The sequence below is a fragment of the Lottia gigantea genome (genome assembly GCF_000327385.1).
Source record: "Lottia gigantea unplaced genomic scaffold LOTGIsca_129, whole genome shotgun sequence".
Lineage (NCBI taxonomy): Eukaryota > Metazoa > Mollusca > Gastropoda > Lottiidae > Lottia > Lottia gigantea.
Genome location: NW_008707410.1, coordinates 316959 through 336957, shown reverse-complemented (window position 1 = coordinate 336957; position 19999 = coordinate 316959). Strand labels below are relative to the sequence as shown.

The following is a 19999-nucleotide window of genomic DNA, read 5'->3' as shown; positions in this document are numbered from 1 at the left end:
TAAAAAAACACGAAAACTCTATATAAAGACAAAATATAACTATCAAATATTATTCAACAACAATAATCCACAGACTTTACAATTACTGACACTCTACAGCATGAGATGAACTTTTTTCAAATACTGAATAAAAAAAAATATCATTCTGAACTACAGTCTTTTTTTTTTTAGATGATCCATATCTATTTATTACTAGATTGACTAGAATAATGAGGAACAAACATTTTATCAGGATAACAACTAAGGTTCTCCAAAGATCCCTTCTACCAGCATGTTCATTTAGCAACAGTAGATATTTTCCATCTATCTATCCGTTGCTTTCACGATCCCATATTCTTGTCATTACTAATAACACTCCTTAGCATTTCAAATAAATATGAATATTCTGATGAGGTTTAAAGATTATAGAAGAAATTCTTCCCTTTCATTTTCTGAAAACTATATAATAGCTGTTTGGCAATGGGCATTTTATGAAAAGAACTCAACCGTGAACTTTAAGACTCAATTATCAGGAAAAAGTATTTTGTACTAAAAAGTGTGCATCTGGATATTCAAATATTTTCCCGCAATATTTTGTTTGAAGGAATCTAATTGATCGAGAAGGAATTCTGTCTACTAGCTGGTCCTTGGTCAATCATTTAAAAGATAACAAATAAGGATACCAGCTTGTCATTGGTCAATCATTACTGATTTTGAAGTGCAGCTATTTTTTTATTATAATGTTCAACTTCAATTCCTTCCCAGTTTAAATTATTCAGAGGCTTCATAAATCTACAAAAAACAAGAAACATTTTTAACAACTTTTTTACATGAACAAATTAGAAAGAAAAAAAAGTACAAAATACGCCCATTTTATGTGTGGACGTATAAAAATCTTCAGACTTTTCATAAATCTACAAAAAATTCTTGATTTTTAAGGCAAGATTTAAATTATTTTTTTTGGTAATAATCATGCTCCCCATGATGGTTTTTGTCTATGTACAGTCATTTGTGGAAGCTGCAGATTTTAATAAAAACAATCTATTATAAATGAACATAAAATAAAAATGTTGACCTACTTATTGATAACATCATTATAAATCTGTCTCTCATGTTCTGTTAAATCTGTTTTTCTGATTATAAAATTCTTCTCTACTACTTCACATCTACAGTAAAATTCAAAATTACAAACTAAATTATCTATAATTGATTTTTTATTCATTTATTTAATTATTATTCATTGAACACAGGCTGAAATAACTCAGTTGGCTGATGACCACACAGCATGAAACTCTGTTCTGTTTTAATATTTCTATATCACTCTACATGTATTGAGAATTATTTTAACAATGAAAATATTTAATATAACTATTTATTATTTATGTATTTAATATCATTTTTTTTATTTATGTACGGTATCTATATATTTATTTACATTTTTAATTATTTATTTACGAAGTGTCAGAAATGTTTCAGGACTGGTGTCAATATTTATTTTGAGACTATAACTAATAACTACTAGTTTTCTAAGTAATCCCGCTGGACTCTAACACATTTTTCCATCCCTCTCTGCCATGTTTGGAAGGAGATTTCTCTGATTCTCTGCAGCCATAACATAAAGGCAAGACACATACCTTTCCATGCCCACTATAGTGGTATCAACACCTTGTAAGTTTAAACTATGTTTCATAGCTAGTCTACATATATCTACCTCATTATCCTAGAAAATTGCCAATAAATATATATAAACTCAAACAATCCACCTCTACTAAAATGAAAATGCATGCCGATGGACTTGTTATCCAAATTTGTGTTAAAGATGGGTTCCCTTACTTTTATGAAAATGAAAATGCTAATACTTATATTAATAGAAAGTAGAGGTGTTCTAATGACTTGGAAAAATACCAGCTTGTCTCACATGTCCATAATTAATTCATAATTTGTTAAATTAGAAGAGATTTACCAGAAGTATTCTAATGAGTGACCGATCAAGAAACGTCGTTTTTTGTTTATCCAGACTGTACATACATGTACATTTATGATTGGTCAAAACTCTTAATTATATGCAATAATAACATCATTACATGATTAAGAATACATGATAATTCATTAGAAACACTAATTAATCAAATAGTTTGCCATCATTAAGAAAGAAAGAAACTTTTACTTTTGATCAAAATTAAACTTTTACTTTTGATCAAAATTTTTCATAAGATAAATCTTGACACTCTCTTCTTGAGCTGGCAACGTATTTTTAGTTGACTACATTTCAACATTTCACTCTATAAAAATTTTACAGTGTAATACCTTACATCACAAAGTAAAAACTTTGGAATATAAATGAATAAAGATGGTTTTATCAACCAGCGCTACTGATGATTGGTTGCTTATCCAAAATATGCATTGGGAGCTTTAATATGAGTATAATATTATAGTTACTTGAAAGAATTATAAATCCTGTTACTACTACCTGACAATATTGGGCTGCTTGTTGACACGCCTCTTTGGTTTCTGGTTTGCCTGGGTGCCATTTAGGTGGTCCTTGATTGGACAATAATCCCATTCCAATTGGAGCAGCGTTTATTATTCCAACACCCTTGCTCTGAAATGGAAAACTATAAAGAAATATAGTCGTCTAAATATTCGTTTTACCAACTGTGTGCCAGGTGGCACTGGCTTTAGTCTGCTCCTAAAACAAAGCATCTCATTCTAAGATTATCAGTACTATTGAAGCTGATATGTCTGTTTTCATGAAATTTATCTATAAAATCTGATTTACTAATGAAAGTAGTAAGAGAGTAGGACATTAGCAAGGAAATGTAAATATATAATTATCACCTTTGTTAAAAGCTGATATTCCAATTCAAATAAAAAAAATTCTGCAACTTTAATGTACTGACAAGAGTGCAAAGATAAGATTATAAGTTCTATAAAAAAATGCAGGAATTAATTTTTGGACCTTCAGGTAAGTTTGCAAGCACCAGTTAAAAAGAGTAAGCATACCTTTAAATAAGGTATAATCTCAGTGATAGAATCATCATACATTGCTCCATGACAATAACTTAATACTATATCTATCTTGACTGAACTTCTCTCTAAAACCTTCCTGCAAATTAAATCAAAAATCAAATACAAGAGGAATATACATGCCATGAAGACAATTTCCAAAATACAGCCTCGGATATTTAACATGTAGATGTGTGCTTGTTATTCAATATCAAAATACACGAACATGACAGAAAACTAATAATATTCTGTATTTTAATTGCAATCAGCAGCAATAGTAACAATAGCCTACTCTTTTCAAATTTCCAAAATCTTCACAGTACAATTTTCATACCATGCCCTGGCCAGGGTTTCTGACACTCAGCGCAGTGTTGTCTTTCACTCTCTAGTCTAGACAAAACTTACTTAAAATTTCCAAGAGGATAGCCTGTTATTCCAATAAACTTGGCTTTACCACTTTTCCTGATTTCATCTAACACTGGCAAGGTTTCATTAATAATAATATCTAAATCAGGCGCAAATTCCATATCATGGACCTGAAATCAAGAAAGAATTGAGAGATACAGTCAAAAATTTGTTTTACCAGCAGATTTCATTTATCTGTGTTACTTTTCAGAATTAAAATAATGCATCTTGTTTCCTTACAATGAAACAACTGTTGAAACACATTATTTAATAAAATTATTTACGATGACATAATGACATTATAACATACAGTGTGCAATGAGGAAAATAGAGTCAGTAACATACCTGTATGACATCAATATAATCTAAACCAAGTCGTTGTAAACTATCATCGAAACTCTTCCTAGTTTTTTCAGCACTAAAATCAAACATTTTATCCCACTGTAACTCATAGCGACCGACTTTCGTTGCTAGGTAATAGGATTCTCGAGGTATATCTTGTAGTGCCTTGAAAAATAGAATTCATGTATCAAAACTAAAAAATAGACTGGAGCTTATTAGAGAACAGAAGACCTTGCTAATTTGTTTATCATGTGTGTTGCTTCAATGTCAATCTAGTCAACTTTTGGGCTTGGGATTGTGATTTATACAGTCAAGTAACCTAATTTCGTAGAAACCTATTATTCATGGATTTTCGGAAATGATTAATAATTTACGTGAGCGACCTTTGCATTAGTTTGTTTTAATAAACATGGGTTTTCTGTACAATATCAGCTAGTAGAATGAATCCAGTAATTTCAAGCAAGGTAAAATGTATTAATGTATACTTTGACAAATACAAAAGTCGTGGTTCTTTGAAGGAATTGTCACTGGTTATAATGAATTGATATTAAAGATAAATACTAAGAGAAGTTAATTATACCACTGGGTATCCATACAACATGTTTTTCTAGACTTATTTATAGATCAAACATTGTACACGAAAATAGGTGACACATTCTGCCGCCGTTGCCGAGTTGGTTGCTCATGAAATATGGGTCAAAGTGAAGGACTCATTAAGAAAATTGAAATAAACCAATTTTAATTATTTTGTAGAATATCTGAGGAAACATCTAAGACATAAAAATTTGTTTTCGTTTTTTTAACTTTGACGAAATTCGATGTTGAATCCTTATATCCACGAAAATAGGTTACACCACTGTATATTATTTAGATCAGCCTTGTTCTATGTATTGTATATATACCAATTGATCAGGTTTTTGTGATTATCAATTAAACCCAACAATGTCAAGCTCTATCATGTTTGATTCTGATTCTGCAGTTGGACTGTCAAGTATATTTTGTTATATCATTCATACCTTTCCCAGCACTGATTCAGACTTGCCCTGACCATACCAAGGTGCTGTGTCAATATAATTGATTCCATGTTTCAAGGCCTCTCGTACTGTTTTGATGGATTCCACTTCCTCTGTAGGCATAAAAACTCCCGCCAAAGGAGACGCACCTGAAATATACAAAAAAATTATCATTCATTAAATTTTTGAACATGGTGTACATCTCATTTAATTATGTTGGTGGTATTACTATTGTTGAAAGGGTTAGCATTTTACCATGAAATCCTACCAACTGACATCATATTGGCCATATTTGGAAGACTATTCAGAAATATAATATCAGATAGACAATTTTAACTTACAACTGGTTAAATTTAGATCTATATTTTACAATACAGAAGATCCTCTCAACCATCTCTGAGCTGGCATCTCTTGGCATCTTCTCAATTATCTGACTTGATTAATATGTGGCAGGTGAACCTTGATTAGTACAGTGGTGTAACCTATTTTCGTGCATATAACAATTCGACATCCCGACTGCAGTCAAGTAACCTAATTTCGTGGAAACCTATTATTCGTGGATTTCCGGAAATGTTTAATAATTTACATGAGCGACCTTGAGCGACCTTGCGAGACCTCCGCATTTGTTTATTTTGATAGACATGGGTTTTCTGTACAATATCGGCTAGTAGAATGAATTCAGTAGTTTCAAGCATGGTAAATATATTAATGTGTACTTTGACAAATACAAAATGGCGGATTACACTTATTACCAAACGTCACCATTTTCTATCGGTCGAATTTCCTTATAATCCCTAGCTGTAATCGGAATTCCAAGTGTCGTCTGCTAGAATGTAGTCCAACGAATGAAGTCAAGCGATCAACTAGCGGATTCCGTGTCAGCAGAAAATTTCTATGGAACACAAAGTGGACCATATTCTTATGTTGTTTCAGTGACTTTTAGCAATAAATCACACTACGTATCTTATTTTGTCAGTCACTATTTTTTTTTAAATCGTGGTTCTTTGAAGGAATTGTCACTAGTTATAATGAATTGATATTAAAGACAAATACTAAGAGAAGTTAATTATACCACATGGTATTCATACAACGTGTTTTTCTCGACTTATTTATAGTTCAAACATTGTACACGAAAATAGGTGACGCATTCTGCCGCCGTTGCCGAGTTGGTTGCTCATGAAATATGGGTCAAAGTGAAGGATTCATAAAGAAAATCGAAATAAACCAATTTTAATTATTTTGTAGAATATCTGAGGAAACTTCTAAGACATGAAAAAAAAAATTCGTTTTTTTAACTTTGACGAAATTCGGTGTGGAATCCTTATATCCACGAAAATAGGTTACACCACTGTATACATTAATACATTTTACCTTGCTTGAAACTACTGGATTCATTTTACTAGCTGACATTGTACAGATAACCCATGTTTATCAAAACAAGCAAATGCAGAGGTCACACAGGTAAATTATTAATCCTTTCCGGAAATGCACGAAAAAAAAAAGGTTAGCACGAAATTAGGTTACTTGACTGTACTAATGGTAGGTTATACAAAAAGGGTAACAGGCTTCTGAATCAATGGTTACATTATAAAACTGACTTACAACTCTTCAGATAGATCATCCAATACTAACAGCTTTGTTTAACTCACCAAAACTTATATCTGAAACTTGAATACCAGTGTTCCCCAGTGAATTATATTTCATGTCCCTCACAGAATCCTCATCGTGAAAATCTTTCACAAAAGTTTTAACTTCACACATTGTTTCGAATTATAACATTGTCAGGACCCAATTATATGACAATCTTGTTCTAGAAAACTAACTTAACCTAAACTGTCGAAAGTTTTGAAACAACAACCATTGCATGAAAAAAAGACGGATATCTACAAACTCGTAGGCTAATTAATAAAAAAAAATCAATCATTTTTCCGAGTAGCCTCCCTTTGATGGCCTTGACCTTTCAAAGGATTATTATCGTCTAAAATATCATTTTGGATAATGTGATATACATTGGCGTCTAAACGTTCATTTTGGATTTATGACATTAGGTCTAGTACTGATCTGAATTTCCCCCTATTTGTTCCTGGAGTCTGGAGCCGACACTGGACATTCACCCATAGTCGAGTTCTATTAGCTCAAATAGACAAATTCAGACTTTAGTTGTGTTGGACAGAATAAGCATGGTATGGTATTTATAAAGATTTAATTTTAGTAAAAACATAAATTGTCCCAGGAGCATTATCGAGGTAAGATTTCACAGGTGTTTTGCTGCGTCTTTTCCACAAACCCGAGTCTTCATACTGCACCAGACGGGGTTCGAACCTGTCCCTGTACTCTTCACACGCTGTGTATATATAATCTGGTACGCTGAAACATATCATACCACCTGAAATAAAGGTCAAACTATACACAGAGTTCATATTTAAACGAATACGATACTTCTGACCGACGCAAATTGTCATAATCCATAATAATCTCCGTGTCTATAGTCTTTTCGTAGTCTACAAGCTGTTCCTATCCAAATGGACACCAATAGCGCTCCAAGAGAAACAGAGAAAATCTTTCCTGTTTAAGACACAGTAGCTAAGACTGACAAGTCCATTTTTACCTATTTTAGCAACTCTAATGAATTCCTTTATGGCACTACAAGGCATCAATCCTGCAGCAAATCCTCCTGTAGATGCTACACAATCATAAGACTCTATAAATAAACAAAATGCAAATGAATTAAGTTTTACGCCATTTTCATGACCCAAAATTACCGCCTAAATACGCCAATATCATTAATTCCCTACGCTATACACCGCACCTCGACTATCCGAGGTTGGAATCAGCCTTCGGCTTCGGCTTCAGATGCGATGTAGGGGAGACCGGGGCAAGCCCTGGTGGATAATCCTACAGAAACAGCACACCCACATCCATATTGCATTACTTTTTAGATTAAGCTTCCAGTATATTATGTTCAAAAATGTTTGCTTGTGCATTGACCTTGTTTCTAAAATTAGACCTTTACCTGATTGAATATCAAGATCATGCTCATCAACAAAATCTACCACATATCTATCATATAGACCATCTTTCATTGCCAATTCTTTTGATTTCTCGCTGGGATCAACACCGTCAATATTCTTAAATCCATATTTTCTTAGCTGAAAAAGTGAACCCAATGTTCATCCTCTATAAAAACCAAAATATCAGTCAATTATATAAAGCTTGGTACGCTTCGACAACTTTGATTAACTGAATGTCATATGAGCTCTATCCGTCGGATAGATCAAATTTGGATGTAACTGACATCCAGACAACAGAAAACAAACATTTGAAAACCATTTAACTGTATATAGATAAAGACCACGTGACGCATGTCAATAGGTCATCATTAATTATGCACGTGCTTTGACCTACCTCTCGCGATAGCAAGCCAGTACCAGCAGCAACGTCGAGTATTTTAATACGTTCACGCTGAACATCGTCATAAAGTTTAGAGACGGTTTCGGCTGTGACCTGGGGTCCGACATAGCCCAGCCTTGATGTGTCCTACAATGAAATATTAGGTTAGTCTGTCACTGCATGTTCGGTGTGTTTCAAGAATAAACTAGAACAGACCTTTTGATTTTTGAAACATACAATAGCAACTGAAAGTACATGCTAGTAAGCTATGACTCAATTTACACCTCATGTTACAGACAGGGGTTTCGGATATAACATCCTCATCTTGAATTCCAGTTTAGATAGTGACTAGAGCTCATAAAATGCTGCCGACATTTATAATTTCGGATATAAAATGTTCCATCAGAAGCTTGGGTAGGTTTGAAAAGGGAGGTAATAGGTGAACAGTGCTTGCGAACTCACTGAACAGGAGAAACAGGAGATGAACCTTACCGATTCGTACTTTCCTTTATCAACCCAAGCGTCAAAGGTTTTTGCTATTTCCTCTTTCGTCAGACCTTCTCTAGCTTTAATGGCGTCCTGATAGTGCAGTTGTCCATCGGGCGATGTTTTGTAAAATTTCTTAAAATTTTTATCTTCGGATAATGCCATTTTTAATCTGAAATAGACTGATATATCTTTATAACAGAACTTATGTATGCAGTGAAATTGAGTATACATCATATTGTTCTATATTACACAATAATTACATCACAATGAAGTGTTCAATAAGGAAAAATTTACAAGCACAACTGCATTAGCCTGTTTTTCATGTAGCGCGCAGAGCCTCAGATCCATGTCCCATCCGAAAGACTGGGGAATTTTTCAATGTCAGTCTATCCAATCTGCATCACTGGTTGAAGAAAGGTATTATCTTGGCCTATGTCGGGATGAAAACAGAAAGCGTCAAGGAGTAAAATTGTTTGGGTGTCAGATGGGATTCTTATCAATTTTATGAATAATAATAATAATATAATATTAATTAGAGCGAAAAATAAAGAGTATCAGTTATGATATGGTATTGGTTGAAATGTTAATTATGTGGATAAAATTGCATAGATATAGATAACATACAAGTAGTCCCATATAAGTATTTCTAGAACTGTCTGTGGATAACGGATGTTTATAAACCAACAACCTCAAATGGTGGAGCAGTAGTCAATGTGGGATTGAAAATGAGCTTAATAAAATTTCATAGGTTGGGAGATAGAAGAGGTTTAATCTTGTTTATTTGAAGTAATATCTTTTTTAAAATTTTACATGTTTATTCCAAGTAAAACTCTGAATAAATAGTTAAAATTCTGTCACATAATTTCCAGCTGTAATGATATGGTTTAGTATTTCTTATATGCAACAGACACACAGCATGTTTTGCTGTACAGAAATTGCTTATGTATAGGTTAAGTTCAAATGGCCAAACGTCATATCCGGTTTGTGTAAAAGTTATTAAGATTCAGATGTCAAGTGCGAATATAATATACTTCGTGTTCCCGATACCCTAATCACAATGTAAAACTATTACGAAGTTCGTCTGATACCTTGACTGCAATAGCCACCTTTTTTGTATCACGAATACTTATAAATGCAGTGATTTGGTTGTATCTTGTCAGTGTTAATACAACAATACAATCCAATACAACAAAGGTTAGAATATTACTCATACTAAATGTGAAAAGTGATATACCTATATAGTCTAATCCCCTTTCTGTTCATGGTTCATCACAACGTTCAAACTAACATCTTGTAGTGTGCAATGAGGGAAATGTAATGTATATAAAAACTAAAGCATACATACCTGGTTGTTTAAAGGGTAAAGAATATCGTTACAATTACAACTGTTTTTTGTTATAATGGTAACAGCTTCACACTAAGTGTAGAGAAGGTTACTATTCAGTAGGCTACATTATATATATATATATTGTAGGCTATTGGGGTCAATAGCTGTCTACAAGTCATTAAGTGACGGCCTTAATTTAACGTTTTAAAGAGATTTTTTTGCACTAACGTACGAAATATCATAAAAAACTACATGACAGAAAGTGTTGGCAAAATGTTATTTTCTATGGTACAATTGGCCTTTGTATGCATATCATATCAAGCTTCTTTTTTTTTTTAGGTCAAATGGTATTTGTGAGAGTGACGTCATGATCTGTTTTTTTGTTACAAATGTAAGACAGGAGATCAAAATGATGCAAATAGGAGCCTTTAAATTCAATAAACCTTCATTTCCAACCAACAACCTATTCCTCTTTAATTTCAAGGTCAGTTTCGGCCTCGAAAATCAAGGCTTTTAATCCTGTTTAGTAAATTTTGATAAGTAAAGGATTACAAGTTTCCCGACCAATTAGATTTACAGAACATAGCGCACAGATGATTCTACTTTTTGTTATCTTAGGATTTAAATTAGAAATCACGTGGATCATCTGGATCAAATTACAAGGGGAAATATATTTCTTGGTCTCAAGATCTACCGGTCTTTAAAATTCATTATGTGTCACTACGCTTGAGAGATCATAAAATGAAATAAGTCATAGTAATCCGTGGGTTATTTATCTATTTTAAATTTTTTATGGATTTACAACTTAGGCCTACTGTCCCATCTAAACGTCTCTTCCACGTCAGCTACTTCGATGTGCATCAGTGACAAAGGTGAAATTGGGTTTAAAAATCCGAAGGTATCATCTTAAATTGACATATGACCCCTTGACCATCAGGTTAACTGAGCCACTCGGTTCCGAGGTGTAATAACAACCTTGCGTGAATTAGCAAACTGATTCTCACTCTTTCGTTGTATTCCACCGAACGACTCTTGTCATATCAAACATTGATTTTTCCTTTTAATTCAGCACATTGGCAATGATGGCCCTTTCCGCATCTTCTCTGCATGTTGCCAAATGCCAAAACGGACAACAATTCAACTTCCTGCCCTCTTATGCATTGCATTAGTTTTAAATGTCCTCTATCACTCAGTCCGTCTTTGTCTACGTACAGCTTGGACGAAAGATACTAGTCAATGACAGGTATACAATTAAAGTCGCCTGCGCCAAAGGGCCAAAAATTGTTTTTAATGGGTTTTTCCTTTTTCCAAACAATTTGGCCTGGTCAGAATGGATAAATATATCGGTTGAAATAGACAAATAAAGACTCTAGGTGTGTTGGAAAGATTAAACACCATATTTATAAAGATTTTATTTTAGTAAAAACATAAATTATTCCAGGAGCATTGTCGTAATAGGATTTCACATGAGTTTTACTGAGTCTTTGCCAAACACCCGAGTCCTCATACTGCACCAGACAAGGTTCGAACCTGTCCATGTACTTTTCACCAGCAGTTACAACATAATTTGTCAAACTGAAACATATTATACCACCTGAAACAAAGGTACAAGTTTTAAACAGCGTGTTATTATTCTAATTGGTATGGGATTCGTTCAACTAATTAATTCCACATAGAATAAAGGAATAATGAAATCTTTCAATATGCGTGTGCATGGACCTACCTCACGCGATAATAATCCAGTACTGGACGAGTAACGTTGTTAAGTTTAGATTCCGTATTGGAAAAAGGTACAAGCAGTGGCGGATCCAAAGGGGGGGGGGGGGGGGGCAAAAATCTCATAACTAGGTTAGAAATTCGGGCAATCTCAGATATTTCGGCACCTCTCGGACGCAAACCTGGCTCCGCCACTGGGTAAAAGACCAATTTTACCTATTTTAGCAACTCGGATGAATTCCTTTATTGAACTACAAGACATTAATCCTATAGAAAATCCTCCTGAAGATGTTACACAATCATAATACTCTGTAAAAAAAACGAAAAGGTAAGTAGAAGATATTTTACGCCATACTTTTCAGTTCCTATTCGGGCACACGGCATTTGGCCCCTTAGAAAAATGGTTTGCACCCCCTCTTGATTTCTAAAAAATCTGAAAATATCGTATTTATATGTGTTTCCACTAAAATATGAGCTGCCAGAGTTTGAATCTCGACCAACTTAGTTGTCCCCCATAAAGTCAGTATGCCCCCTAGTTGTACCCAAGTCTCGGGAGTTTGACGAGATTTTAGATCCAGAAGAAAATTTAATGATCCGAATCGCTGAAAATAGTCATCTGATGCGCCGTAAATAACCTCTGTCAATATACTAGAACCAATCAACACTTAATATCATGCTTCCAATATATTTTGTTCAAAATTCTATTCAAGTTCTTACACGACCTGCACCAGTCCTTAAAGAAAGACAATCGGTGTTCATGAACTACTGTGACAGCCAATTGGAATACTGATGGCCTATAAGAACATGGCTGGGGAAATACCAAAATGTTCACTACTCGCTGATAAATAAACAGGTGTTTATATTAAAGGATTTTAATGGAGGTATTGTTCTTTGAGTGACGTGTAAATTTGATCGATTTCAAAGCAATTTGACCATAATTTTTTCTTCAAAGTGCAGACAAAGTACCGACAGTAGCGTTGTAAGACTAAAAGAAAACGGTAGGTTGATATCGCAGCCGTCTACCGATTTAACTAACTTAGTTTCTAAAATTAGACCTTTACCTGATTGAATATCAAGATCATGCTCATCAACAAAATCTACCACATATCTATCATATAGACCATCTTTCATTGCCAATTCTTTTGATTTCTCGCTGGGATCAACACCGTCAATATTCTTAAATCCATATTTTCTTAGCTGAAAAAGTGAACCCAATGTTCATCCTCTATAAAAGCCAAAATATCAGTCAATTATATAAAGCTTGGTACGCTTCGACAACTTTGATTAACTGAATGTCATATGAGCTCTATCCGTCGGATAAATCAAATTTGGATATAACTGACATCCAGACAACAGAAATCAAACATTTGAAAACCATTTAACTGTATATAGATAAAGACCGCGTAACGCATATCAATAGGTCATCATTAATTATGCACGTGCTTTGACCTACCTCTCGCGATAGCAAGCCAGTACCAGCAGCAACGTCGAGTATTTTAATACGTTCACGCTGAACATCGTCATAAAGTTTAGAGACGGTTTCGGCTGTGACCTGGGGTCCGACATAGCCCAGCCTTGATGTGTCCTACAAGAAAAAATTAATATAGTTCGTAGTCGGTTACAAACATAAACTAGAGTTGTCTATTTAGTTTGGCGCTAAAACAAAAAGCAATTGAAAGAATTCCCAAAATTTAACTATCTTGTTATACCGATAGTGGCTCAACTACCATTAAAACTGGTTGATCAGGTCCACGGGCCCCCACCCCTAAGGCGGCTACAGATCCCCAGAAAAAAAGAATAATAGAAAATTAAAAGAGCAAGAAATGAATTCTCGAAACAGGAGTGAGAAACCTTACCGATTCGTAAGTTCCTTTAACAACCCAAGCGTCAAAAGTTTTTGCTATTTCCTCTTTCGTCAGACCATCTCTAGCTTTAATGAGGTCCCGACAGTGCGTAAGTCCATCCGATGATGTCTTAAAATTTGGATCTTCTGATACATCCATTTTCAACCTGAAAAAGAGCTCTACGCCTAGACTGCATCAACCTAATCTTTTTCGATTTCCGACTGTCAAAGTCTACTTCATTGCATAGCTTGAAGTGCACAGGGCCTCAGATCATTGTCCTTTGTGTAAGTCTCTCCGATCTACATCACTTGACAGGGAAACCGAGTTGAAGAATGCGAATATCGAGTCAAAGAATTGCGTGACGAGAGTGTCTTATTTAAACCGGTCTTTCTTGTCTTACATGTATGATGGTATATATTATCGTGATAATAACATCTTTGTGAGAGATGAAAATTATTTTTGAAACGTGAAATATATCTAGGGCCCATAGCCAGACATGATTGTGTGTGGAAAATGAAATAAAATCCAATTGTCTGCTTACATATGTCCTCAAACGACTTAACATCTCCGTAAGCGCAACGGATGGCTCGTTGAGCTACGGACAGTTTTATCCCCTTTACTGTAGGGGATTTTCCTCTTGTCTTTTGTTCACAGTTTTGCAGAATTTTGCAGGATAGAATATATGTTATATCTAGAGCCTATAGTCTGTGCAGGCTGAGGAGAGTATGAACATTATTCCACACAGTCGATCAGAATCATAAAATGAATGAACGGGCATCACGTAGTGTGCAATGAGTGAAATATATAAAAACTAAAGCATGCAAAAGTTTCACCCACGGTTAAGAATAACAACAAATTTCAGTATGTTATCATGTATACAGGATAGCAAACAGCCTAGCGTGAAAGCAAAACGCTTACCATAAAAGTTCAGATTCAGCTTTATGGAAACTGCCGACGATTACCGTTGAAGTTCTTCTAGCGCTCTGCTTTGCGAAAACTGCCGAGGATTGCCGAATGGAAGGTCAGTGGAGTCAATAGCAGTCTCTGTCGAGCTCTATTGTGTGAATAACAATGTGTTCATTCAACTGTGCCCTTTGAATAGGACGATTAAATACGTTTTAAATGAAATGAAAGCGTAGACTAATGACGTCATGCAATGTGCATTGAAGGAAATCTCTTTCAGTGGTGTCAGCCAACACATCTTGGATTTCCAACTGTATAGGGATTTTTTTCGTGCACAGCCTGTGGCACGCGGGGTCTCGGTTTATTGTCCCACCCGAAGGACTAGACGCTTTTTCCATGTCAGCCCGTCCGACCTGCACCACTAACAGGGGGAAATCGGATTGAAAAAAGATATTATCGCAAACTATGTCAGGGTTGAACCCTGGAACCCAGCGCCTAAAAGCTCACTGCGGCTAAAAAAAAAACATTGAAGAGATTTGAATGTTTTCTAGCATTTTATCCACGTAACTTTGTGATTTCTGTAGTCAGATCCAGATTGGCCCTTGTAGGTATATTATGTATCAAATCTTCTATATGAACACAAACAATTGTGATTGACTAAGTTTTCAGCAAACCTAAACTTCGGCTTATGTTTTCTAAACATTTTGAACGCCATTCAGTGTGCAGAGAGAAATATTGCCAGATCTTTAGAGCACAATGTATGGATGTGTCTATGAAAGCAAAGAATGTCTGCGAGATCAGCATTTGCTGGACGCGGCCGTCATCTACCAATCAACAAACGTATTGGGCAGACCAAGGGACACAACTCAAATTGGGTTTCTAAAAATTTGTAAAGAAATATGCTTTCTAAAGTATAATACATGTACATGAAATCTATTAGAAGAACAGAGACAGTGATCTTTTTTATCCACATTTACTGACAGACTAGTGTACCAACAATATAATCCACACAGAAAGCTGTTGACTGATAAACATTTAAGAAATATTTTACTCTTTTCAAGAATTTAATAACATTTATTATTTCATCATAGAAAAAGTAAAAAAAAAAGTATGCTTTCATAAGACCAAAATCTATATCATGAACAAATTTATGAAAAATTATGAAAAAAATTAACAAGAAGCACTTTAACCATTTAAAAAGAAAATAAATTTCCAACATCATGATTGACTGATTTGCCCTTAAGAGAAACGATTGTCTGTTCACTATATTAGCTTGCAGAGTAAATTTCAGTTAGCTCTGTCACTTTGTAAAATTAAATTTGGGCATCATGTTCGACTACAATTTAACATGTACTGGCAAAGTTTAGACGTTATGCATTGCTGACATTCAGCTCTATCAGCTTTTTACGCAAATTTTTGGACAAATGTTTCTCTATCACAATACTAAAGGGACTGTACCACATACATTGTTTAATTTTCAAACTGGGATGAACCTTTTACCTTTTTAAAATTACATCCTTGTAATGATATAATTGATATTTTAATCGATCATTATGATTATGATTAAAAAAAAAATGAACAAAAAATAAATAGGGTGAAATAAAAAAAAGATGACATGCGGAAAAATCATTTGAACTTGACTAAACCAAGATCTTCAGTTATTCTGAAATTTAAAAAAAATATTTTGATTACAGGTTTTCCATTTGTTTGAGCAATCATACTTTAGTCTCAGAAACAGATAATCAGTAATAGAGTTTACAGCTCAACGTGGAAATTTGGGCCTTCAAATTCAAGTGTATTCAAGATTTATCTGTGATTGAGGCAATTTTTGTACATTTTTAGTACTTCTGAAGACTATTTAGAGGACAAGACGATAGGCAAAAAAGATGTGCTTCTAAATTTCCTTCCTGTTGTTTTGTAGTGTATTCTTCTGATTAAAACAACTTTATGTGCATAGAAAACAAAATTGTTATTTCAGCACAAAATTACATGGATGTGTTGTAACAACCATGCTTCAGTCGGAATTCCTGTAACTTTTTGCAAACTGTACTTACTCATTCCATATTTTCCTTTTAATTCAGCTACCTTGGCAATGTAGGCCTTTTCTGCATCTTCTTTACTTGTTCCTGTCAACAAGTCAAGATATTAGATTTGAAGTAAAATATATGTATTGTTCTCCATGGCAAGGAAGATGTACATCATCACAGTTTGCAATGTGCAAAATTTGGACACATCAATAACATTAACCTACTATTTTTAATTTTCCAATTGTAAATGGATCTATAATATGCATAACATAAACACATACACTTTTTCCATGTCAATCCTAGACCTTAATCACTGACAGGGTAAACCTGGTTCAAAAATCTTAAGTAACTTTTTCAACCCATGTCAAATTCAAAGCTTAGTTCTCAAGATTAGAGAGGGAGTGTCTTACTCTATGAGTCACCCTAACTGCTAAAGTCCAATTGAGATAAACCTTACCTTTTTTAGCCTCCCATGCATCCCATTTAGCTTTACCAGTGAAATCTAACATGCCTGGTCGTGCTGAAATAAACCAGAATTGTCAAACATCATCAATATTCTTTGCATACTTGCCATAAAGAGTCATTTTTTTTTTTTTTTTTAAAAGGGGCCTTATCTAATTTTTTTGCGGGGTAAAAGAAATACACTGCACAGAAAGAAAAAATTTGAACCTATTTAACCAACTGCAATGGACTTTGCCCCATACACAGTTTTCCTTTGAAATGCTAGGTGAAGAAAGAATGTAGACATATATTATCAAAATTAAATCAAAATGACCCACATTAATAAATTGATAGAGAAGATTAGGTCATGTTGAACCTTTAAGTACAATAACCTATATAGATCACTCTCAATATAACTTGATATCTAACAGGTGGTGAGTCTCTAACCCTTGATACAGCAACTACCTTTATAGTGCTTCTTTTTATCAAGCAATGTGGATTCACAACAATCCAACCACACTTACTATATATTTAATGATGGTGGTTCTACTAGGCTATTAGCAAATATCTTGTTAACATTTTGTCAAAGGCATTGGTCATGGCATCATAATTATGTCTAGACTAGAGGACCTTGTTACTTACTGGTATTAACATCTCCTACTGTAGCCTGTTTATATAGAGCATAAATTTCCAACATTTCTGCATCTGCTGGTTTTTCTTTTAAATTCTTCACCTCTTCTGCTGCTGTTGTGAACTAAGTAAAAAGCAAGAAGATTATTTGAAAAGTTTTTGCACAGGACAGCCAATGAAGACGAGCTACAATAACTACAAATGTGCAATGAATGAGGGAATATTTTTCTCATTTCAGATTCCCAATGTAAAAGGTTCTTTGATGAATTTTTAGGCAAGTTTCTTTAATGAAACTTTTGACAACTATCAGTATCATAACAATAAAATAGATCTAAATTCTTTCGGTGGTAAAAAGACATTTGAAATTATCGTGCGATCATAAAAATGAAATCAAAAATAAGAAATGGAAATGGCTGACACAGAATCAGACAACACTATAAAATAGTTCCAAAATATTAAACCGATGATCATACTCACTTCTGCCGACATTTTGACAAAGTAGAAAAGTACAACCAAGATCAAGTAGAAAAGCTCCCGGTGTCCGCAAGCGACGTGTTCTGATTTGTATGGCGTGGTTTTTAACTACAACCTTTGACCTGTAATGTGAGTTATTTCCCTTGAATAGTCATAGGCGTTCGATAAATAACTCCATTCAAATCAGGGGCGTTCGATTTGTAAAAAACTTAGAACTACTAGGTGATAAGTAAAATGTAAGTAAATAAATAAACGTGTAGGTACGAGATAAGATTTAGCCAATTAAAGACTTATGTGTATAAGATTTGATAACCGTTTCCAGATTTAGATTTAGATAAAACCATACTGTTTGCAATGGGGGAAAAAAAACAGGATATATTTTTCCATGTCCGGGAATCTTTAACATGCATCTCTATACCATGAGCACTCCAATTAAAAAATATGGGTTTGTGCTAAATTTATCTCTACCTTACCCATTGACAAGGCCATATTTTATTCCTTATCAGTGAAATTTGGAACATATTTATTATCAAGAAGACATTAAAAAGTATATTTGACCTTCAGACCCACACTCTAATACATGAAGAGACGATGAACGGAGTAACTGTAGCACTGCTAATTACAGGTAGGCTACGCAGTAAATCTTTTCTGTAAATTTTAAAATTTTTTTTTTGGTAAATTGAAACAATTACTTAAAATTACTGTAAAATTGATATAATAATGGACTTGTGTGGTTTTAAAAGAAATGAAATGAAATGAATGGAGTTTTACGACTTATTTTTCTACACCATGTGGGCTAATGAAGACTGGCGACGCCATTCAAGGTGCAATGAGGAAAGTTTTGCCAGGACAGCGGCATTATCCTGCTCTTTTTCGATTTCCAACTGTCCAGGGATCTTTAACGTGCACAGCCTATAGCACACGGGGCCTCGGTTTATTGTCCCATCCGAACGACTAGACTCTTTTTCCATGTCAGCCCCTCTTACCTGCATCACTGACAGGGCTGGTTTTAAAAGAGAAATTAAATTGACAGGGAGGACAAGAAATGGGGGGATCTCGAATTTTTCTTAAATCGTCATTTTTTTAATCGTTCTTTTCTAGGACTGGCTGCTTATGTGGCAGAAACGAGCGCTGGTAGGTGTACCTACGATCGTCATCAATATCTGATAGGAGAAAAATGGACGACGATCGAGGGGTGTAACTACTGTCGGTGTACGGAACAAGGCATGGTCTGTACTGCTCACGAATGTAACATTAAGAAATTTGGTAAGTTATCACATTTCACTACAGCGATGATTAGGTTATCAAAATAACATGATCAATATGTGGACTTTCTAAAAGGGAAATTGACTTCACAAACCAAAACCACCAGTGGCATCAAGGGGTTGATTTTCCAACCTGCATCATAAACTTAATGTAAAATAGTTGTATTTTAATTTATTAACGTTATAGTCGGAAAATTGCTTAAACTTTGTTGCACCTGTTCTATATTTTCACCTTTTGGCATTTAAAAGCGAATGTTTTCGTACACCATGGGCTTATCCAATCCACGAATGGTTCATAGGAGATTTCATTGAACAAAAGAAGGATTACAGACCACAGTAATTAACGTTCACTTTTTGAATATCGGGTTGTGTCCCCTTGACCGTATGGCAAACCTGAGAAAAAAGGAAATTTAAGTTAAGGTGTTGAAGTTAAATTTGCTTGAAAAGAGTATTTGATTGGGTGAATATCTCAATGACTTTCAAGTGTTTCAATACAATTTCGTCAGATCACAACATCAAGATTTGAATACTAATTTGATTGACTATGACATATTTTCCAGCTAAACCAAATCACGGAGCATGGAATTGTAATTCCGAAGGAGACTGGTATGACGTCCAGGATTTCTGGAAGCTCAAGGACGGGTGCAACACGTGTTATTGTAAAATGCCTGGAAATTTCCGAGGTTATCCAGTCTGTACGACCACTGATTGTTCTCTGGTTAATTAATCAAATAATAAAACTACTTCC

At 34.4% G+C, this 19999-nt stretch overlaps 4 protein-coding genes across 4 annotated transcripts; all 4 read right to left on the bottom strand.

Annotated features, from left to right (window-relative positions):
• Window positions 1-327: 327 nt before the first annotated feature.
• Window positions 328-6681, bottom strand: LOTGIDRAFT_199898 (hypothetical protein). Its single transcript, XM_009048826.1, has 9 exons — window positions 6395-6681; window positions 4749-4894; window positions 3736-3897; window positions 3391-3521; window positions 2983-3085; window positions 2447-2581; window positions 1614-1699; window positions 1059-1145; window positions 328-771 (listed from the first exon to the last, which is right to left on the bottom strand). The coding sequence occupies exons 1-9, from the start codon at window positions 6504-6506 to the stop codon at window positions 684-686; spliced, it is 1050 nt and encodes a 349-aa protein (XP_009047074.1). The 5' UTR covers window positions 6507-6681; the 3' UTR covers window positions 328-683.
• Window positions 6682-6937: 256 nt separating this feature from the next.
• LOTGIDRAFT_172244 (hypothetical protein) lies at window positions 6938-8786 on the bottom strand (the record flags this gene model as incomplete). Its single annotated transcript, XM_009048825.1, has 5 exons — window positions 6938-7131; window positions 7354-7446; window positions 7759-7894; window positions 8151-8282; window positions 8628-8786. 5 exons carry the CDS (start codon window positions 8784-8786, stop codon window positions 6938-6940), a joined length of 714 nt encoding a protein of 237 aa, XP_009047073.1.
• A 2544-nt stretch (window positions 8787-11330) lies between these two features.
• Window positions 11331-14516, bottom strand: LOTGIDRAFT_238072 (hypothetical protein). Its single transcript, XM_009048824.1, has 6 exons — window positions 14430-14516; window positions 13524-13677; window positions 13121-13252; window positions 12729-12864; window positions 11884-11976; window positions 11331-11545 (listed from the first exon to the last, which is right to left on the bottom strand). Exons 2-6 carry the CDS (start codon window positions 13668-13670, stop codon window positions 11352-11354), a joined length of 702 nt encoding a protein of 233 aa, XP_009047072.1. The 5' UTR covers window positions 13671-13677; window positions 14430-14516; the 3' UTR covers window positions 11331-11351.
• A 799-nt stretch (window positions 14517-15315) lies between these two features.
• On the bottom strand, window positions 15316-18099 carry LOTGIDRAFT_205113 (hypothetical protein). Its single transcript, XM_009048823.1, has 5 exons — window positions 17990-18099; window positions 17525-17636; window positions 16899-16961; window positions 16469-16540; window positions 15316-16077 (listed from the first exon to the last, which is right to left on the bottom strand). Exons 1-5 carry the CDS (start codon window positions 17999-18001, stop codon window positions 16073-16075), a joined length of 264 nt encoding a protein of 87 aa, XP_009047071.1. The 5' UTR covers window positions 18002-18099; the 3' UTR covers window positions 15316-16072.
• Between the last annotated feature and the right edge of the window lie 1900 nt (window positions 18100-19999).